Source organism: Anolis sagrei, chromosome 3, assembly GCF_037176765.1.
Source record: "Anolis sagrei isolate rAnoSag1 chromosome 3, rAnoSag1.mat, whole genome shotgun sequence".
NCBI lineage: Eukaryota > Metazoa > Chordata > Lepidosauria > Squamata > Dactyloidae > Anolis > Anolis sagrei.
Genome location: NC_090023.1, coordinates 103098808 through 103120935, shown reverse-complemented (window position 1 = coordinate 103120935; position 22128 = coordinate 103098808). Strand labels below are relative to the sequence as shown.

Below are 22128 nucleotides of genomic sequence, written 5' to 3'. Positions count from 1 at the left end.
GGGAAAAGGAGGAGGGGCTGACTAAGGGCAAGGTAAATGAATGATATCCTTGAAGTGACTGGCTTGACATTGAAGGACCTGGGGGTGGCCATGGCTGACAGGGAGCTTTGGCATAAGCTGGTCCATGAGGTCACAAAAAGTCAGAAGCCACTGAATGAATAAACAACAACAACAACCTATGGATGTGAGTACTGGACCATAAGGAAGGCTGAGCGAAGGAAGATAGATGCTTTTGAACTGTGGTGTTGGAGGAAAATTCTGAGAGTGCCTTGGACTGCCAGAAGATCCAACCAGTCCATACTTCAGGAAATAAAGCCCAATTGCTCACTGGAGAGAAGGATATTGGAGGCAAAGATGAAGTGCTTTGGCAACATAATGAGAAGACAGGAAAGCTTGAGAAGACGTCTGTAGACTGTCCACATCTCGCAGGCGTATAGCAGGGTTGGGAGGACAATGGCTTTATAAACAAGCACCGTGGTATCCCCACGGATGTCCTGGTCCTCAAACACTCTCTGCTTCATTCGGAAAAAGGCTGCACTCACAGAGCTCAGGGGTGTTGAATTTCAGTGTCAATGTTGACTTTTGTGGAGAGGTGGCTGCCAAGGTAGCGGAAATGGTCAACATTTTCTAATGTTACACCATTAAGCTGTATTTCTGGCATTGGAGAAGGGTTGGCCGGTGACTGCTGGAAGAGCACTTTGGTTTTCTCCATGTTTAATGACAGGCCGAGCTGCTCGTATGCTTCTCAGTCACATCAACCCAGTGGAAAGAAGGCTCTCCAAGGGGCCCTCCTCGCCTGAGACTTCTGTCTTATATTTTCCAAGCAGAGTGACACCTGGTAGAGATTTCAAAAAGGGAGGGAAGGGGACATTGTGTTCGAGGTGAGAGAGAAGTGAACTGCACGTCGGGTTTTCCTTCCTTCCTTTCTTCTGTGTCTGTTGCGCCTGGGAGGCCGCTTTGCCTGTCAACACCGCCTCAGCTTTGCAAACGACACACACAGCCGAGGCATTCCGCCACAGTCGAAACAACACACAACCCCCTCCCCCCCCCCCCCGCCACCCCTATTTTGTCAAAACCGCCGCGAGGGCTGAAGCGCGGAAGGAAGAGGGGAACAAAGCCGCTTCGGAGAGGCGGGAGGAAAAAAAGCCGCTCTGAGTTGCAACCACACGGCTCCACTGAAGAGCTGAGGTGGTTTTACGCAGCCTGCATCTCCGCCACAAGCGAGAGAGAGAGCGAGAGAGAGAAGGCGAGGTGAAGGAGGGAGGAGAAGAGAAGAGAGTCAAGAGGAGGAGGAGGAGGAGGGAAAAGGCGCGCAGAGGAAGAGCCGCCGCCGGAGGGCGAGCTGAGGCGCTTCACGGAGGCAGCAGCGTCTCTCTCTCTCTCTCTGTCTCTCTCTCTGTCTCTCTCTCTGCTGTGAGGAGAGGGAGGGACGCATGGAAGGAGGACCCCTGCTTCTCCTCCTCCTCCTCCTCCTCCCTCGCCTCCTCGCCCACCCGCGGCGCCGCTAAGATGCTCCTCGGCTGACATCTTCCTCCTCCTCCTCGTCCTCCTCTTCTCCTCACCATGGACAGCTTCGACTTGGCGCTCCTGCAGGAATGGGACCTGGATTCCCTCTGGTGAGGATGCCTGGGTTTCTCTCTCTCTCTCTGTGTGTGTGTGTTTGTGTCACAGAGACGTGGGGTGAGGGGAGAGCTTTCGTGGGGTCTCACTTCTGCCCTCCCCCTCCCTCCCGAGTTTCGCCCTTTCGCGTAACCTCTATGATAAAAGCCCGCACCCTCCTCTAGGTTGTGTTCCGCTCCCCACAGAGTCGCATTGTGGCTGTGGTTGGGGCGCAAAGCCCCCCCCCCCCCGAATGGACATGTTTCTTCCGATCCCCTCCCCCCTTTCTGTCATTCCTGCCATCCCACCCCGAAACTCCCTTTCTTTGTATCTCCCTCAGTTTCATTTCTTTTGGGTACTTCTGCTCCCCTTTTCCTTGCCCCCCTAAGCCATAGCCCCATTCCCGCCTTCCTGTGTCCCATTGGATGGGGCTGCCTCCCTTGTGTTGCTGCCCCACGGTTTCCTTAGCTGCCCCTTAGCCTTTCTCTCCCTCCCTCCCTCACCTTGGGCTGCTGCTCCTTGCGCCTCTCAGCCTGGAAGCTCCTGCATTTCCAAGAAGCATCTGGCAGCAGTCAGAAACCATTTCTAGAAACATCATTAATGCCTCCAGGTAGAAATTACACTCTCCTCCTCCTCCTCCTCCTCCAAAGTGCTCCTGCTCTCCAGTCCAGGATGATTCCCAGAGACGCCCTCCCCCTTAACTCCACATTTGGGGTCATAGGACAGCCTAGAAGGGGTGCCCATGTGTGTTGGGTGCTGCTTGCCAGTCAGGGGTACTTTGTGACATGGCTGGGTACCACTTCATCCGGTGCCACCTTTCCTCTTGATTACTGACTTTGCTTCTTAGCCTTTGGTGGTTGTCCCAGAAGGAATGAACTGCATAAATAAAAGGTGGTGGAGGCCCCTTTTTGGAGGGTTTTAAACAGAGGCTGGATGGCCATCTGTCGAGGGTGCTTTGAATGCAAATTTCCTGCTTCATGGCAGGGGTTGGACTGGATGGCCCATGAGGTCTCTTCCAACTCTATGATTCTAAGATTCTAAGGTAAAGGTTTCCCCTGACATTAACTCTAGTGTGTCCAACTCTATGGGGTTGTGCTCATCTCAATTTTTAAGTCAAAGAGCTGGCATTGTCTGTAGATGCCTCCGAGGTCATGTGGCCGGCATGACTGCATGAAACACCATTACCTTCCCACCAGAGTGGTACCTATTGATCTATTCACATTTGCATGCTTGCAAATGGCTACTTTGGCAGGAGCTGGGACTAACAGCAGGAGCTCATCCTGTCCTGCAGATCTGAGCTGCTGACCTTTTGGTCAGCAAATTCAGCAGCTCAGTGGTTTAACCTGCTGAGCCACCGCAGCCCCATTAATGAGTGGCATATATGTTAAAATATAAAAGACTGATAATTTGCAAATTTCTTTTCATGGTGCAAGAAAGATCAGTGTGTTTTAGTTGGACATACCACTTACTTGTATATTAAGTCACTGATGTTTGCTGTATAGCAGGTTTATTGTCTGCTCACATCTGCACCATTTTCAAGGTGCTACTACAATTTTTGGAGTAAGTCTTGTGCATCTTGGATTATGATGGAGCTGGTTTGCTGAAATGGAAATATTTGTAGTTTGGTTTGTTGCTTCTTGTAAAGACATGTCTAGGAGCGGAGTGTACATCCTCATCAGGTCAATAAACACAATACTTTATGTCTCATGTGATCTGTGGTCTAGCTACAACTGGCTTCTCAAGAAAGGGACACCCAAACAAGGCAAATACACTTGGTTGTACACTCTCCCTTTTAGAAAGGTCTTAAGACCATGCCATACAAGTTCTGCTAATATTACCTCTATAGGACAATGGTTTTAATCCTGTGTCTTAAGAGTATAATCCTTAGGATGTCCACTAAGAAGCAAGATCCATAGAGTGGGATGGCTTACCCACAGATCTATGTGTATAGGATTGCAGTCAAACCCATTGTTTATATGGTGTTATGGCTACAGTGTTCTATGCATTTTTTATTTCAATTTATTATAAAAGAAAGCCCTACTGAACTCAGTGGGAATGGGACTTATCATCCATTAATCATTCACAAACTCCTACTAAGATGCTTAAATAAGGGCAGAATTGATACAGCTAAAAATAAATGGCCTATATCACCTATGGAATTTTAATTAGTAAATATAACACTGAATATATTAGAAGTTAGTCATTATATGTTCCTGATAGAAATAATGTTGTTAAGGTTATGTCTGTTTAAATATCAATAACTGATTAACAGCTAAGCTGTAATATTTATTTGTAGATGTTTCAAAGCTCTCAGAAACCTCAAAATCCCATAAATGTTTACTCAACAAGATGGAGTAGAGATAATATTTTGGTTGTTCTACATTCTCTACATCAAACAAAGGGGAGCTTGGTTTCCTTTACAGTGGAAATGCTTTCCGTAGGATATATTTACTATCAGAAATAACATAATAACATTGTGAAGAGACAAGTAGCACTCAACAAAATATATTCTGGTAATTTTTAAGCAGTCTTGGGTATTATGGCTATCAATAAATTGAGTTGTTTGTTTGATTATACTGAACTGAAGCAGTGTGGTTAACCTTATGTGAATAGCATGTATTTGCCTAGACTGCAATCCTAAGGATACAGTAAGTATCCTCTTGCGTTTATCTTGGCACAGATACTTAATGCTTTATATGTGTCTTAGTCCCATTGTGTTCAGTTTTTATAAACCTGAAAGCATAAAGGAATTCAAGGTTGCACTGAGACTTTGTCTGCACATTGCTGAACCACAGAATATCTATACTTCTTGTTTCACGATAACCCACTGGGTCATAGATCACCTCATTGAATCACCCCATTTGAAGCTGAGTGTTTTGTCTTGCCCTTTATCACGCAGAGAATCATTGTGGTGCAGAGGAGCAGCAAAGTGTCTGGCAAGACCTGTGTCGTTTGGCTCACAGGTGGCGAAACCCACAATTAATTTATATTTGCCACTCACTCTATACTTACTTCTCCATTCTTTATAGACAGGGGTTATCTGTATTAGCCTTGTCTTGACTGCTGATATTACAGTATTACAGTATAATTAAGAGTAGATACATAATATTCATAGATACTTTCAAGCATTAATATTGATACAATGAAGGCTTCATCACACAGTGACCTGCCTGAAGTTTTTTTTTTTCATGTCAGGAGCATCTTGAGAAACTGCAAGTTGCTCCTGGTGTGAGAGAACTGGCTGTCTGCAAGGACGTTGCCCAGAGGATGCCCGGATGTTTGGTTTTTTGCCAACCTTGTGGGAGACTTCTCTCATGTCCCTGCATGGGGAGCTGAAGCTGACAGAGGGAGCTCATCCAAGCTCTCCCCAGATTCGAACTTCTGACCTGTCAGTCTTCAGTCCTGCTGGCACAAGGTTTAATCCATTGTGACACCAGGGGCTCCTTGCCTGAAGACAACACTAAACTACAAGCTAGCTGGTACATGTGGAAGTCTATTCATGCCCCACTTCTACTCTTTCTCTCCATCCTGTTATTTTGAGCAGTTGGGTTATTGATATGTACAGTTCTGGTGCGAGAGAATTGGCTGTCTGCAAGGACATTGCCCAGGAGATGCCCGGTTGTTTGGTTTTTTACCATCCTTGTGGGAGGCTTCTCTCATGGGGAGCTGGAGCTGTCAGAGGGAGCTCATCCAAGCTCTCCCCAGATTCAAACTTCCAACACTAAACTACAAGCTAGCTGGTACATGTGGAAGTCTATTCATGCCCCACTTCTACTCTTTCTCTCCATCACATTATTTTGAGCAGTTGGGTTATTGATATGTACAGTCTTATTGCTGTCTAGGATGCGTCCACAGACCAAAATACACATCACAGATCTAATTTTAGGCACAAGAGCCTTGAGTTGACAGACTCTTTTTGTTCTGAGCACGGTTGCTGTTATTACCTGAATAAAAGAAAAATGTGCAAACATGTGAATGTCATTTTGTGTTGAAGAGCAATACTCTTAAAGACTTGTGAAGTCTTATTGTGCTTCGGGATATATTTTCAGTGATTTGGGTACTCAGCTAATGACAGGAGAGCTGTTCGCCTCAGAGTACTCAACTGCTTTGGGTGAAATTTCAATATAATAATAACATCTCTTTATAATGTTATATTTTATGTTTTTATACATAGAATTAGCCTTTAAAATGATTTGTGTTCTAACAAAAGTAAATAGTACAAATGTGATGATGAAATCAATAGCAACACAAGAATTCTCAGTGGCCATGTATACTGTATAGAGTTCAGTTACTGTGGTGCTTTTTTGTGGGCTAGATCAGTATTATTGAATGGTGGTTTTTGAAAAAGAATTTTGCTGATACCGTAGTTAGATAATTACTGTAGATATTATTTCTTAGTGTAATGTCAACTGCAGACTACTACATAAAAATGAACTGATGCTGAAACTGCAATGTTTTTCTAGGTTCTGCACAATGCATGAGGAAACCGTTATATCCCCAGCTGTATTATAAAGATTTCAGTTGGTTTTCCTTTAAGAAAATCTATACTCATAGTCCACAATTAGGTAATGATATATTTGACACTAAGTAATAGTTATAGCAATAAAATGTACCCCATGCATTTCCCGTATACATTTAAAAGGTGCATAATGCATAGCTTGTTTACAATCAATTCACCAAATTCTCCCGAGATTTACAGCTTAGATGTTGTTTCAAACAGCACTGTTTCTTATTTGGTTGCACTATAAATGCACTTTACTACAGTTACAAGTGTGTTTATGGAACTCAAACATGCTGAGGTCCTTGCAGAGTTTATTGTAAACCATATTGAAGTTCCAGGCATGTAATGGAAGTATTATTATTTGACATTTCTTAAGGTCCTCATGATAAAAAGGGCTGTATCCCATCAATGAACAATAGTTCCTTTTAATATTTTTAGAAAAAAAATCATCTTTGGTAGCCAGGTCCCAAAAATTTTGTTTTCTAAAATGGTGCTGGTATATGACTTATAACATGTCCACCCCATTTTGATAGTTAGCTTACTTGTAATGTGTTCACTTTTCAATTACTGTAAAGAAATCCATGGAAATAGGGATTCTGGAAATTAATATATAAACAGTGGAACCTCTACTTAAGAGCATCTCAACTTAAGAGCATTTTGAGTTAAGGGCTGTTGCTCGGTCTGTTTTTCTTTGACATGTGAGCAGTATTTGAGTTAAGAGCAAGTGCCAGAGGGAGCACTAGCACAAGACTGCAGGGCTTTAGGGCTTCAAGGGAGCGGCCTCCATGCCTCGTGCTTCTCTGACTCATGCTCTTGTCTGCTTTGGGAGATTGCTGTCTGTTTTGCTCTTGTTCAATTTGAGGTACTTTGGATTAGTTGATTTTCTGTGGTTTTTATTCCTGGTATGTTTGGCTTCATGGGGAGAGTGTGAGAGAGAGACCAAGAGAGGGAGGGAGGCTGGAATGAGTACTGTAAGAAGAAAATGATGCTTCTGTACCTTCATTTTGTGCTTTGTGCTTTTTTGCTACAACTTTGTGCTTCTAACATTTTAAAGTCGATTTTTAAAATATTGTTCCATGTGAATGTGCATTTATACATTATTTGTTATTTATTAAGTACATTTCCTTATTTTAAAACATGTAACAAAAACATTGGGGTGTTTTGGGAGCAGACGGAATGGATTAATAAAATTTCAGTGCATTTGAATGGGAATTTTGCTTTGAGATAAGATAGTTTTGAGTTAAGAGCAGTCACAGAATGAATTACATTCTTAAGTCAATGTATCATTTAATTGCAGATTGTTGTGTGCCTAAAAAGTATGGAAGTAATTTAAGCAAACACCAATGAGAAAATAATTTTATAAAAAAATTTCTATCTTGAATGAAAGATGACAAGGTAGTGTCTCCAGACTGTAATATGTTTTTTAAATGATGGTGATGGAGTGATGAACTAGCCAACTGCATAGCTCTTAAAATGCTGAGTTGCAGGATATGATTCCCTAAGAAAATTCACACAAGGAACATTTCTTGTCGCCTTCTGCTGCTCCACTTCCAAAATGCCTATTTGGAGGGCTTGGGGAGCCCTTGTGAACAACATGGCAGGGGTGTTGGGAATTGGAGGGAGGAAAGCACTAAGAACGTGTAACTAGTCCATATGTTAAGGAGGATTTGAAACTAATCCTGGATTCCTACCAAGGTGTCCATAGCCTCAACTGTGCTCTTGAAAACTTCCCTCCGTGTTGACAAGTTTCCTTGCCCCTCCCAATTTCTTTGAACTATACAGTGTAGTAAATTTAAAAATAAACACTAGGTAGCTTTCACATGTCAAAATAATGTGCTAGTCTCCAGCTAGCATGGAATAATGGTTTGAGCATTGTGTTACAACCCTGGAGACCAGAGTTCAAATTAGTGTTTGGCCATGGAAACCCACTGGGTAAAACCTTGGGCAGGTCAAATTTTCTCAGTCTCACAGGAAAGCAAAGGCAACCTCCCAGACCAAAACCTCCCAACAAACTTCCATAATAGGCTTGCTTTAGGGTCACCCCAAGTTGGAAATAACTTGAAAGCACACAACATTATATTCCTTTCCATAGATGCATCTGTACTGCAACATATTTTAAAGTGTGTCACTGGAAGAAACAACAGCTATGATGAGTGGGGAAATATTCCTGTGATGTAGGGGGTCAGAGCCTTGTCAGTTTGCAAGATGAAAGAGTTGGAGCAGATTTCAAAATAGTGCTCTTGTATTTTGGAACATAACCTAAAATTCATTTTTAAACTGTTACTTTTATTTATTTTTATCCCAAGGGGTTAATTATGATAGCCATTTTGTGAGAGCATCTATAACATTCTTTCCGAATTCTAGATTGCCCAAAAGTTCAGAAATGGTGAAGTCACTTCTTAATAAAAAGTTTTATCAGATTTAAAAGTCAAAACAGTGACAAACACGGCATTGTTTTGTTCACTTTAACATTTCATCTTAGTACATAGTAGATGGCAGTGAGAAGATCTAGTTCTGGGGTTCTCAAACTTTTTCAACTGTGGAGCCCTTTTTGAAACTAATATTTCTTGTGGAGCCATCTGAAATTTTTATATAAATAGATATTTTTATTAGATATGATGGTGTGTGTGTGTGTTTGTGTGTGTATAAATATAGAGAGTGTGGGGGGGGGGGGGGAGAGGGCAGACATGGGCTGGGCCAGTGGCAGATGGATAGAGAGAGTTTGTGTGAACTAATTTACGCAATCCCAAAAAGGGGAAAAGAACAATGCAATATTTAAGATGAAAAACAATTTCAATCAACATGGACTTAACAGTATTTCAGTGGAAGACCCTGGGGCCATCCAGTCCAACCCCCTTCTGCCATGAAGGAAAAGCACAATCAAAGAACCCTCAACAGATGGCCATTCAACCTTAACAATAATGACAACAACAACACCTGATCAGTTTTAGACTAACTGTGCCTTCTAACCTTCGCAGGGGTGGTGGACCCATTAGAATGGTCCGCCCCAGGAGACTTATGGATCCAAATGGACTCCTGACGGCTCTTGGGGATTTTTCCACTTCCTTGGCTAGCGATGCTGTCGATGCTCTGGTCTCTCGCTGGAATAGTGAGTTGACCAGGGCAATTGACACTATCGCTCCAGAATGCCCCCTCTCGAGTAACCGAGCTAAACCAGTCTCTTGGTTTACTGAGGAGCTGGCAGCGATGAAGCGAAAGAAGAGGAGGTTAGAGTGCGTGTGGCGCCGGAACCCCACCAATCCAGCCCAAACACACCTGAATGCCTTCTTAAGGTCCTACGGTGTGGCAATAACGGCAGCTCAGAAAACATTCATCACAGCCAATATTGCATCAGTGAAGAATCGTCCAGCGGAGCTTTTCCGAGTTGTCAGGGGCCTGTTAAATCCGCCAAAAGGCGAGGCCTCGGACAACTCGGTGGCTCGCTGTGAAGCATTTGCTTGATCCTTCACGGATAAAATTGAGCGGATTCGGTCGGGTTTTGACGTCAGTCTCTGGGGCTGACGTCAAAACGGCAGTCTCTGGGGATGTAACAAGAGCATCTGCTTGTCCAGTTTTGTTGGATTCTTTTCAATTGGTTCAGCTTGAGGATGTGGACAGGATCCTTGGAGAGCTGCGACCCACCACATGCATCCTAGACCCCTGCCCATCCTGGCTGATTAAGGAAGCCAGAGGGGGATTGGCAGAGTGGGTGAACGTGATGATTAATGCCTCCTTACAGGAAGGAAAATTTCCAGCGAGCTTAAAACAAGCTATTATAAAACCGCTGTTGAAGAAACCATCACTGGATCCCACTCAATTCAACAACTATCGTCCAGTCTCCAATCTTCCCTATTTGGGCAAAGTCATGGAACGTGTGGTGGCAACACAACTCCAGGGGTTTCTGGTAGACACTGATTATCTAGATCCGGCACAGTCTGGCTTTAGGCCGGGACATGGAACTGAGACAGCCTTGGTCGCCTTGGTAGATGATCTGCTCAGGGAGCTTGACAGGGGGAGTGTGTCCCTGTTAGTTCTGCTGGACCTCTCAGCGGCCTTCGATACCGTCGATCACGGTATCCTTTTGGGGTGCCTCATGGACATGGGGCTAGGGGGCACTGCCTTGCAGTGACTCCGATCCTTCCTTGAGGGACGGACCCAGAAGGTGATACTGGGTGACACCTGCTCAGCTCCGCGACCGTTGTTGTGTGGAGTCCCACAGGGTTCAATTCTGTCCCCGATGTTATTTAACATCTACATGAAGCCGCTGGGGGAGATCAACTGGAGTTTCGGAATGAGATGTTATCTTTACGCAGATGATGTCCAAATCTGTCACTCCTTTCCACCTGTCACCAAGGAGGCTGTCCAGCCCTTGAACCGGTGCTTGGCCGCTGTATCGGACTGGATGAGAGCTAACAAATTGAAATTGAATCCAGACAAGACAGAGGTCCTACTGGTCAGTCGTAAGGCCGAACAGGGTATAGGGTTACAGCCTGTGTTAGACAGGGTTACACTCCCCCTGAAGACTCAGGTTCGCAGCTTGGGAGTGATCCTGGACTCATCGCTGAGCCTGGAACCCCAGGTCTCAGCGGTGGCTGGGAGAGCTTTTGCGCAATTAAAACTTGTGCGCCAGCTGCGCCCGTACCTTGGGAAGTCAGATCTGGCCACGGTGGTCCATGCTCTTGTTACATCCCGGTTGGATTACTGCAACACACTCTACGTGGGGTTGCCTTTGAAGACTGCTCGGAAACTTCAACTAGTCCAGCGAGAAGCAGCCAGATTACTCACTGGAGCGGTGTACAGGGAGCATACCACCCCTCTGTTACGCCAGCTCCACTGGCTGCCGATCCAATTCCGAGCACAATTCAAAGTGCTGGTTTTGACCTACAAAACCCTATACGGTTCCGGCCCAGTGTATTTGTCCGAATGGATCTCCCTCTACATCCCATCTCAAAATTTAAGATCGTCTGGGGAGGCCCTGCTCTCGACCCCGCCACTATCACAAGTGATGTTGGCGGGGGCGAGGAGCAGGGCCTTCTCAGTGGTGGCCCCTCACCTGTGGAACTCACTCCCCGGGGAGATTAGAACAGCGACTTCCCTTTTGGCGTTCAGAAAAAAATTGAAGACCTGGATATGGGACCAAGCTTTTGGATATTCTGGCAGCTAAGGAAAGATCTGACGATAAACAAGGGCAAACGGAATGGAATGGATAAACGGACTCTGAACACTGAGCATGAGATTGTTTTGCTATTTTACTATGTATTAATGTTTTTAACTTGTTAATCGTTTAAATTGTTTTAATGTATTGTTTGTTTATTGATTTAGGCATCGACTTGTGCCTTCGTTTGTAAGCCGCCCTGAGTCCCCCCTCGGGGGTGAGAAGGGCGGGGTAGAAGTAATTGAAATAAATAAATAAACAACAACAACAACAATAATAATAGAAACCCCAGAGGCCATCCAATGCAACTCCCTTCTGTCATACAGGAAAAACACAATCAAAAACACACACCCGAGTAGTGGGAGGGAAATAGGGTTTTGGAAATAAAGAAAGTGTGTGTGTATTTGGGGGGTAGGGTCTGAGCGGCGAAAAAAAGAGTTTGGGTGGTGAGCGAGGCAAGGGAGAAAGGGTCTTTGAGCTGCTGCTACTGTTGTTTCCAGCAGCTCAAAATTTTAATTTCCCTGCATTTCTCAACAGAAGGAAAGAGGAGGAAACGGGAAGCAGCATGGGGCCATGGAGGCCCTCACTATCACCTAAAGAGCTGTAAGGGCTCTGCAGAGCACAGTTTGAGAACCTCTGGTCTAGTTGATTGAGAGTAGGAAGGCAGAAAGCATTCAGTTACACCTGGAACACCATGTCCCCCTTTACACTCCTGGTCGAGAGTTGAGGTCCAATAAGGAACCCTGATTGCCCCTTAGTCCTGTTCGAAAAAACATTTATGCAAAACGCTCCTTTTCTGGGGAATCTCCAGCACTGTGGAACTCTCTCACAGAGGAACTAAGATCAACCCATACCTCCTAAGCTTCAGGAAGGGGTTTGTGTGTGTGTGTGTGTGTGTGTGTGTTTGTCAGGAGCAACTTGAGAAATTGCAAGTCACTTCTGGTGTGAAAGAATTGGCTGTCTTCAAGGACATTGCCCAGAGGATGCCCGGATGTTTGATGTTTTACCATCCTTGTGGGAGGCTTCTCTCATGTCCCCGCATGGAGAGCTGGAGCTGACAGAGGGAGCTCAACCTGCTCTCCACAGATTTGAACTGCTGACCTGTTGGTCAGTGGTCCTGCTGGCACAAGGGTTTATTCCACTGCACCACCGGGGGCTCCGGTGGAAGGGGGTAAAGTCCTTTCTTTTCAAGAAGGCCTTTAACTATGACATGTGCCATAGGAATGGGTTGAGTTTTTAAGATTTACAACTATTTATTGAGGGGCTGACATGGGGGAGGTGGAAGTTGGTATTTATTGTATATGTGTTTTAGTATGTTTTAACGCTTGCATTTTATGTTTTATTGTGTTTTATATGCTGTAAACCACTTTGGTTCCAGCTGCGGAGAAAGGTAGGGTAGAAATATCTTCAATAATAAAAAAAATCGTCTTCATAGACTCAAACTAGTTCTGACAAAGTCCTCTGTCCTTCTTTCCATGGCTCCTTTTTATTTTTATTTTTTTTGGATGATGGCTGTAATTGTTGTAGATTATCATATTCCAACTGATATAAATGAATCCTTGTTTACAAGCATTGAAGGGTGAGTAAAGTGTTCATGTTGATAAGGATAGAAAAGAAAGGAAGATGTGATAAGGGACAAACTGAATCGAAGAGGTTGAAAGTTCAGATTCTTTGCTTCAGGACAGCCTTTCTGAACCTGAAAGTTCCCAGATATGAACTCTCACCCTTTCCAGGAAATAATCAGATTACTGACTTTCTAGTAAATGTGTGAGGTGTCTAGATAGGATGCTAGTGTCTTTAAAGGACCAAAACAATCCTTTTGAAAGTGCAGTCCAATATTTAAATGTCTAAGATCAACAGCGACAACCCACCAAGGTGTTCTCTGTAAATCTAGTTCCACACTGTTTCAATCAATCAATTAATGATAACACAACTAATTAAACAATGTTGATAGTATTGTCAAAGGCTTTCATGGCTGGAATCACTGGGTTGTTTTAGGTTTTTCGGGCTATATGGCTATGTTCTAGAAGCATTCTCTCCTGACGTTTTGCCTACAACTATGGCAAGCATCCTCAGAAGTTGTGAGATTGTGACCTCACAACCTCTGAGGATGCTTGCCATAGATGCAGGTGAAACTTCAGGAGAGAATGCTTCTAGAACATGGCCATATTGCCTAAAAAACCTACAACAACCCAATGTTGATAGTGTTTACATTACACAGTTTCTTATGTTTAACATTATCAGGTTCATGTTCCATCCTAACATTTTAGGTCTATGCAGTGTAGGTAGGTACATATATGTGGGAAGATGGTATGCCTCCCAAAGGGTGGTGGTAAAAGCTGTTTCCAACCTCTATCACCATCCAAAGAAAGTGGTCTTGTATGTCTGAGAACAGTATTACAAGTCTTCCTAACCAGATACAAGAGAAGTTCTTTCACATAGTGAAGAGTATCATGTTTGCCAGTGAGATGGAAGATGTTTTGATGCTTTTAAGCTATGTCTACTACACTTCCTTGAGAGTATCAATTATTTACTTCTATCAAAGATATTTCCATGAGGCTTTGTTTCTTATAGATATTTTTTACTTTCCTTCTATCTTTTTGTGTAATACATAAGTATTTGTACGGTGTTACCCTATTGAAGTTTTGTAATTTATTTAAACGAATTCCTCAGGAGGCACTTCAAGCAAATTTCCAAAAAGCATAAGGTCTCAGTGTCAAAACATTCTGTTTTGACACTGAGACAAGTCATTTTAGTGTGCTGTATTGCTAGAAAATAAATACTATTTATTCCAAAGTACAAAGAAAAAATATTTCATGTATTGACTTATATTGTATTAAATGTACATTGAATTTTACAATTCAATCTATAGTTCAAATATATCCACACTTGAAGCTATTTTCATGACATATTTAGAGCACATAACTGAACTGGGAAGAAATTGGTTCTCTTGTTATTTGTTTCACTTGAGAGGTAGCTGCTATACGTTGTTCACTTCCTGAGAATATGACTTCTAAGAAATGCAGCGTATTCAATATTTTAATATCTATCTTAATTATAGAAAAATACATGACATTAGAACAGAAGCATTGGATTAAATGGCTGGCTGTCTCCCAAATTCAATTTGAAGATTAATATAGTATTTTATGCCTTTGTTTATGAGTTCAAAATTTTGCACATTTGGAGCTGTGGAGTCTGACAGAAGGAATATCTGTTGGTATTAGGACTGAGAAAATAAGAGTAACATATGGAAATTGGAGTTTTTATGAGAAAAATATGTTCCACAATAGTTCTCTTGAATGCCTAGATTTTGTAGCATGTTAACATAAAAGCAAATAATCGTCTTTGACTATAGTTACTTTCTAGCACATTGGGACTTGCATGAGGGGATTTTTTCCTGACCTCAAAACAATCTGAAGAATTTCATAAATTGGGTCTGAATTTTAAAAACAAACAAAGTTCAGGGCCCAGATTTCATTGATCTGTAAGACTGACCTTATGCATTTCACTACTTCTATATCTATCGGGTACACATAGAAAGGGCGATAACCCTTGACATCCATTATGGACATCTCTTCTCCTAGAATGCTAATTGTAAAACTCTGGGAATTGCATTTTTAAGCAAATTTGATAAATAAACAAATAAAGATGTTGATTAACAAAATGAACTTCATCAGGGACAAATGCAAGCTATTCACAGGCAGAAAAAAATGGAATGCAAAGATACAGAATGAAGGATGCCTAATTTGACAGCAATAAGTGTGAAAAGGATCTTGGAGTCTTCATGGACAACAAGTTAAATGTGAACTAACGATGTGATATGGCAGCTTTAAAAAGTCAATGGGATTTTGGCCTGCATAAATAGGAGTATAGTATCTAGATCCAGGGAAGTCATGCTATCCCTCTATTCTGCCTTGGTCAGACTACACTTGAAATACTGTGTCCAATTCTGGGCACCGCAATTTAAGGGAGATGTGGACAAGCTGGAATGTGTCCAGAGAAAGGTGACTAAAATGATCAAGGGTCTGGAGAACAAGCCCTATCAGGAGTGGCTGAAAGAGCTGGGGACTAGAAGGCTGAGAGGAGACATTATGAGAACCATGTATAAATATGTGAGGGAAAGTCATAGGGAGGAGGGAGCTCCTCTGGAGACAAAACAATGGCTTTAAATTACAGGAAAGGAGATTCCACATGAAAGAACTTTCTGACTGTGAGAGCTGTTCAGCAGTGGAACTCTTTGCCCCAGAGTGTGGTGGATGCTCTTTCTTTGGAGGCTTTTAAGCAGAGGCTGAATGGCATCTGTTGGGGGTGTTTTCAATGCAATTTTTCTACTTCTTGGTAGGGGGTTGGACTGGATGTCTTATGAAGTCTCTTCCAACTCTTTGATTTTATGATTCTATACGTATGATTCCAATGCAATTTTGTCACATATAGAATAACAATACAAAAAGAATGTAGTGTGTGAACAAGTATCCCTTTAAGCAAAATATGCTTACAAGTTGACATTTTGGGGACTGATTATTCTTCCTAATCTTGCCACGCTTGCTGACCATTGCATGTAGCTAAGGGATAGCTGGGGTCAGAAAAAATTGCTCTGGAAGGAAGGAAGTCCCTCGAATGCAGGGTTTTTAGGAAGTATCAGTGTTGTAATAGGGGAGGGGAGGAAAATGCCATCGTAGTGGCAGTGTGACATTGGGTTTAGGCCTACTACTTATTACTGAGTGCCTACAGATACTTTAGGCAAAGATACACAGCATGGCTTCTTGTTTTTTTCCCCCAGCAGACAGTACAGATTTCACAGAAAACTAGAAAAAGAAAAGAAAAGAAGGACATAGCAGATTGCAAATATGCTGAGTACTAAATGACAAATGACATGATTCATGATCAACCAAATCCCATTAATTATTTTTACTCATGCACAGGTATACTTCAGTTAATGAAGTAGATGGGTTCCTGGGAATTACTTCTTTAATGGGGAAATTGTACCAGAGGTAGAAATGACACGAAAAGAATAGGGGTAATTTCCTACGTCGCAAAGATGAGCAGCTCAATATGTTTCAGCAATTTTTAAAATTCAAAACTAACAATATGCACACAGAAAATGGAACAACTAGATCAGGAAAGGCTTGAATATGTGAACAAAAGCAAATTTAAACTTCCAGATACCTTTGGCTTAGAGATATCCATGTGCAATTATGGTATATTATTCCTTTCTATTACAATATTTTCCCATTATTCCTTCTAGCATAATAGCTATTAATTATAAATTCATACAAAGATTCTGACAGATTAAATTATGAAGCCTTCTATAAAGTCTTTTAGCAAAAGGTTGCTTGTTTTCTTACAAAATTTAGAAATTGACCCCTGTCTTTGATAATTTTGTGTGTGTGTTTTTGCTTCTAAAACCCTTTTTAAACCCAGTCTTCTACTGTTGGAAGGTCTAACTTCTTCCAATGTTGTGTATATAGCATCTGTGCTGCAACCATCATGTAGTACCGTACTTTGTAGTTCAGTTATTTTGTTTGTTTATTTGGCATTCCTAATAAAAATAATCCAGATCAATTTGAAAAATAAAAAAATTGATTTGAAAATGTCTTGCAGTGTTTTTGGCCCAGAGTTTCCTTGCTTTTTTACAAGACCACCACATGCGGTATAAAGTTCCTTCTTGTTCCTTACATCTCCAACACTTATTGTTTCCTCTGTTATGAATTTTAACAAGTTTTGCTGGGGTGAGACCTCAGTTTAAAAAAAAGCTTTATAAAAAGGCGTTTCTTCGTCAGAGGCTTTGTTTACTGAAGTGTGTTGTATCTCCTATAGTACTATATTACCAAATGGTCAGATAAACACGTTGTGTCTTAATTAATGCCAAGAGTGATTCTGCTGCCTTAGGATTTTTTGGTCCCCTTCCCCCACCACACACTGGACCAAATGGTGCAACTGAGGACATTCCTGGTTTGGTTTTGTGAAGGTTTCCGATTTGTTGGACAGCTCTTAATTTAGCCTTGGCAGACAGAGACTACTGCTGTCAGAATGTATTTTATTGACACTTTGTTAACTGTGCTCTGCTGTGACCTTTGAGGAAAAGCCACAGCTGCCATATCTCCTTCCGACCTCACTGAAAGAGAGAAGAGAAGGTATGCCTTTATCTTCTTGTTCTTAAAGGGGAAAGAAGGCAACCTAAGGAAGACCTGAGCGGACACAAGAAATTTTAGCACAAGAAAGAAGCTGAAGCTGCAGCCCTCTGGTCATATCTCTGGGCGTATGCCTGGGGATTATTTCTGCACTACTAATGGCTCAATGTATACCTTTTGGGAATACTCAAATCCTTAAATCTTCTGAGACAAAATTAGAATGGTTTTGCAAGTGTATTCTGGAAAGAATGACCAAAACCCTAGACTGTTTATATAAACTAACCAGAAAATGAGCTTCTACAACATGTTACATTCACAATGAAACATAAATAGTTGCCTTCAAGCAACTAAGGTAAAATGTATTTAGAGGAGGCTTGCCTTTGCTTTTCTCTGAGGCTTTTGTGTGTGTTAGGGGTGACTTGAGAAACTGCAAGTCGCTTCTGGTGTGAGAGAATTGGTTGTCTGCAAGGATGTTGCCCAGGGGATGCCCGGATGTTTTGATGTTTTACTATCCTTGTGGGAGACTTCCCCCATGTTCCCACATAGGGAGCTGGAGCTGACAGAGGGAGCTCATCCACACTTCCTCCAGATTCAAGCCTCCGGCCCATTGGTTTTCAGTCCTGTTGGGACAGGTGTTTAACCCATTGTGCCACTGGGGGCTTCTTTCCTCTGAGGCTGAGAAAGTGTAATCCCAGTGGTTTTCCATGGCTAACAAGGCTTCAAATCCTGGCCTCCAATGTTGTAATCAAATCACTACTATATCATGCTGGCTCAAACATGAACGCTGGGGGGCGGGGGCGGTAATAAGTATCAGAATAATATAGAAGGTAAATAAATAAAGGAAGTTGGAATGTTAAACTGTGCTGAGAATATTTATTTCAGTATGATTTTATAATTTTATCTAATTCTAGTTCAATTAGGTACTCTGAGGCAATTACTAACCCAATATTATCTCATCAGTGTCTGAACAGAATTAGGATTGAGGTAGCTAATTTTCCAAGTACACACTGCATAAAATACAGATGTGTGTTTTCAGGAAGCGGGTATATTTAAATCATGAATAGTCAGTTCAGTGACAGCATATGGGAACATGTCATGCGGTGTAGTAACTCATGGCATCAGTTTGTACCAGATATTGATGGTAAAATACCAGAAAATTTGACATAATTTGCAAATACTAAAAAAGAAGAAGAAGAAGAAGCAGTGAAAACAAAGGTGTGTGCTTGTAGCGATTACTGATGAAACCAAGTGATTTGATACATAACAATAATAATAATAATAATAATAATGCTTTATTTATAACCCCCCCTCCCCTTATATCCCCAAGGGACCTCAGGGTGGCTTCCAGTAAAGTAAAACACAGTGGCAAACATTCAATGCCAGTAACAACATATAACAAATCAAGAATCAGGCTCAATAAAAATTAAATAACAACTTAAATAAGCAAACATGGTTCATCCTGTCAATGCATCATTACAATGCATCATTGTAATTGAGTAATTATAACAGTTCTGACTAGAGTGCACATGCATTAGAAGATTTAAAAAGCAAATCAAAATAGGTTGTAACTTTGTAGATATATTGGTATGATAAATGTAAGGTGGGCTTATTAAAAATGTTTTTGTGCTTATATCTAACTACAGGGATATTTGTGTGTGTCTGTCTATCTATATCTATATCTATATCTATATGGAAACTGCACTATTTTGTAGAGTGTGTGTTTGGGATCACTCACTCTAAGGGTGTCACCTTATATGGCTCACACCTCCCACATCCACCTAGTTATGCCACTGGAGCAGCCTTTTCTGCTCAGGTTCATAAACCCCTTGGTGTAATTTCAAAATCCCTTGCAAACTCTTAGTTAAGACTTGTATTTTCCCCAACAACTTACTGAGTACAGTAGAAGGAAAGGGAGTAAGAAGGGAAAGAAAGGATGAGTCAACCCATTATTTTTTTCATCACAGGCTCCTTCATGCTGTCCTTAATAGCTTGAAAGCATGTGGCCCTCAGTAGAAGGCATCCCTGTTTCAAATTGTAATATTTAAATCTTGGAAAGCATCCCAATCACATATGTTAACAAAAAATATCTGAGAAAATAGCAGGAATCAGCCTTTGGCGGTGAAGTCTTCAGGGTACTTACATTTTTAATTAGACTCTTTTAGTCCCTTAATTGTTTTTCTTTCAAATTATGTTTAAACATTTAAGATAAACATTACTGATGTAGCACAGATTACACATTAAGTGCCTTTAATCAAGATAATTTTGTCTCACCTAATTAAAACAAACACAATATTTATTGTATTGAAAATAGTCTTAAAAGACGTTGCCTGATCGAAAGATGTGTAGGTTGTTTACATTAATGCTATCAGCCATCACCACCCTTTTCACAGGTGTCAAGTCTGATTAAGATCCAATTAAAATCTACATTTTCAATCTGCAATTAATTAATTGCTTGATTAATGGATTAATTTAAGCCTATTATTGCTTTCTGCACTGGTCTGAATGTAGCCTGAAACAAGACATTCAAGGACCTTTGACAGTAGAGGGAGGAAATGGAGTCTGGCATTGTGAATAAAAACTTCACTGCTTTATGAGGCTAGAACAATGTCGTTTCCTTTGGGAAATTAGTTTTCTCCCACATCTTAAAGAAGGACAAACAGAAAATTAAGGAAGACCAGCACTGGTATTAGAAATCACCCTCTGGACAAAGCTGTGCAAAGGAGAAGGTTCAAGGTTGAGCCAGTTTACATTATCCTCAGCAAACCTCAAATAATATAAAAATTAACTAGACGTGGATGCATTTTTAATCTTTTTAATAAGATTCCTGAAATTATTTTTTCATTCCATTCTGAAGCTAGTACTGCTTATGCTATCTTCCTATAAAAATTCTGCCTTTGCCTATTATGTTCTTTGCTTCTAACAGCTCAAATCTTAGTTTCTTTATGGTAGAAGAATTTCAGTGTATGCCACTCTTTTAATAGGAGTGAAACTATTAATATGTGTAAAATGTATGGTTATCAGGTCAGCCAATGATCTAATACCTAAGAACACTTACATTCCAAGTCACAGACAACATTAAGGGCAAATCAAACATAATACCATAGGTTGCTCTATTGTTTAACTCTCTAATCTGGCATCCTTGAAATATAGACTATAACTCTCATCATCCCTGTCCAAGTACTGGTATTGGGATCACTTGGAGTATAACACATCTGTTATATCTAGGCTACTTCTAAAGATTTCAGTGAAGTTATTGCTTCTTTAAAAGTATTTAAGAATTAAAATAATCTCCCATCAGTCTAATGTGGAAATTTTTGATATGTGGCATTGCCAAACCCACATGATACAGCTGTAAAGGGATTGTTTGTATTACAGTAGGCTCACACATTGTGCAAGATTGTGCTGCACTGTTTCAGTTATATGTGCACCCCCCTCCCCATGGATGAAAGCAAGGGCAGTGGAGCCGAACTCCTGAAAACAATCCCTTCCCTGAGTGCCAGATCTGGTGGGAAGCCCAGCCAGATCTCTCCATGAAGATATTTATTTATTTATTTATTTATTTACTATATTTATATTCTGCCCCTCTCAACCTGGGGACAGTTCGAGGTGGAGAAAGGAGTCCATCACTCTCCTCTGTGAAGAGAAGTGATAGAAGTCCTGTTCTGTTTCTCTCCTTGGAGAAAGGAGTCCATCTGTTTTTAGTGAGGAGAAATGACTGAAGCCCAATTGCATTCTTCTCTGTGAAGAATGGAGCCCATTGCCTTTCTTGATGTGCAGAAATGCAGCCAGGATTTGGTTGCTTCTGTCAGCTGCGAAGGGACACTGACTCTTGTCTTGACAGACACAGACACAGATGGACTCTTGTTACTTCTCTCAGTAGAGGAAAGAGATGGGCTCCTTTCTCATAAGAGAAAGATGTATGGTTCTGCACAGCTGGGTCTCCCAACAGATTTAGGCACCTAGGCATGGGCAGGCTGCACCCCAAAATGTTATGGTATGTCTCCCAACCACAATGAGGGTTGGAATATTTTGATTGTGTACTGTATAGTTGTTTAAGCTTTCTGTGGCATTCCAGCTGGGGGAAAAGGTTCTAAAAATTCTGTAAATATATATATTATGCAAAAGGTGACCATAACAGATTATGTGGTAATATGTGGTCTTACTATATATGCTTTTATAGACCGAGTCTCCTTCATCAAAAGTAACTGACCCTTTAAAGCAATTGTGAGGACTTACTGGAACAAAATTCAAAGAAGTGGATGGTTTGTGTGGGTAGTACTTGAAAAACAGTATTGGATTTCTTCCTTCATCTACCCCTCAGTGGGTAGTAGTAGCCTGATTTTATCCCCAAGACTTCTGAAGTAGATTAGCCCGAGAAATAGAACCTTTTCACAAAGCTGCATAAGATGATTGTTGAATCTCTTTTCCATGTTCAAAACCACCACCACTGTGTCTGCTGTACCACATAGGTGTTTTGCTATAGCAACAGTATGAAGTAATGGTTTCCTAGGGTTGGTTTTCATTATGTTATGGGTGGGAGTGTCATAATTGCTGATCCCCCATTGTTCCATCCCACAACACTCCTTAGAAAAATCTCTGCATGCTTTGTAATTGCTTTCCTTCCAACCAGCAAGGGCATAAGGTCAAATTGTAGCTTGTAGAACCAAACTTTCTTCCTAATTTTTGTTGCCAACCTGAAGTATCTTTCCCTCAATTAAAAAGTGTATGAGCTGCATACAGAA

The 22128-nt window shown here is 41.5% G+C and overlaps 1 protein-coding gene across 2 annotated transcripts in view; it reads left to right on the top strand.

Annotated features, from left to right (window-relative positions):
- Positions 1-1071: 1071 nt before the first annotated feature.
- The window catches only part of AFF3 (ALF transcription elongation factor 3), a 321108-nt gene continuing 300051 nt past the window's right edge, over positions 1072-22128 (top strand). Inside the window, exon 1 of one of the 2 annotated variants that reach the window (XM_060769769.2) lies at positions 1072-1616. In XM_060769769.2, the coding sequence (XP_060625752.2) occupies positions 1564-1616 (53 nt within the window). In that variant the 5' untranslated portion in view covers positions 1072-1563. The remainder of the gene's footprint in view (positions 1617-22128) is intronic. The other variant, XM_060769770.2, reaches the window with a different exon arrangement.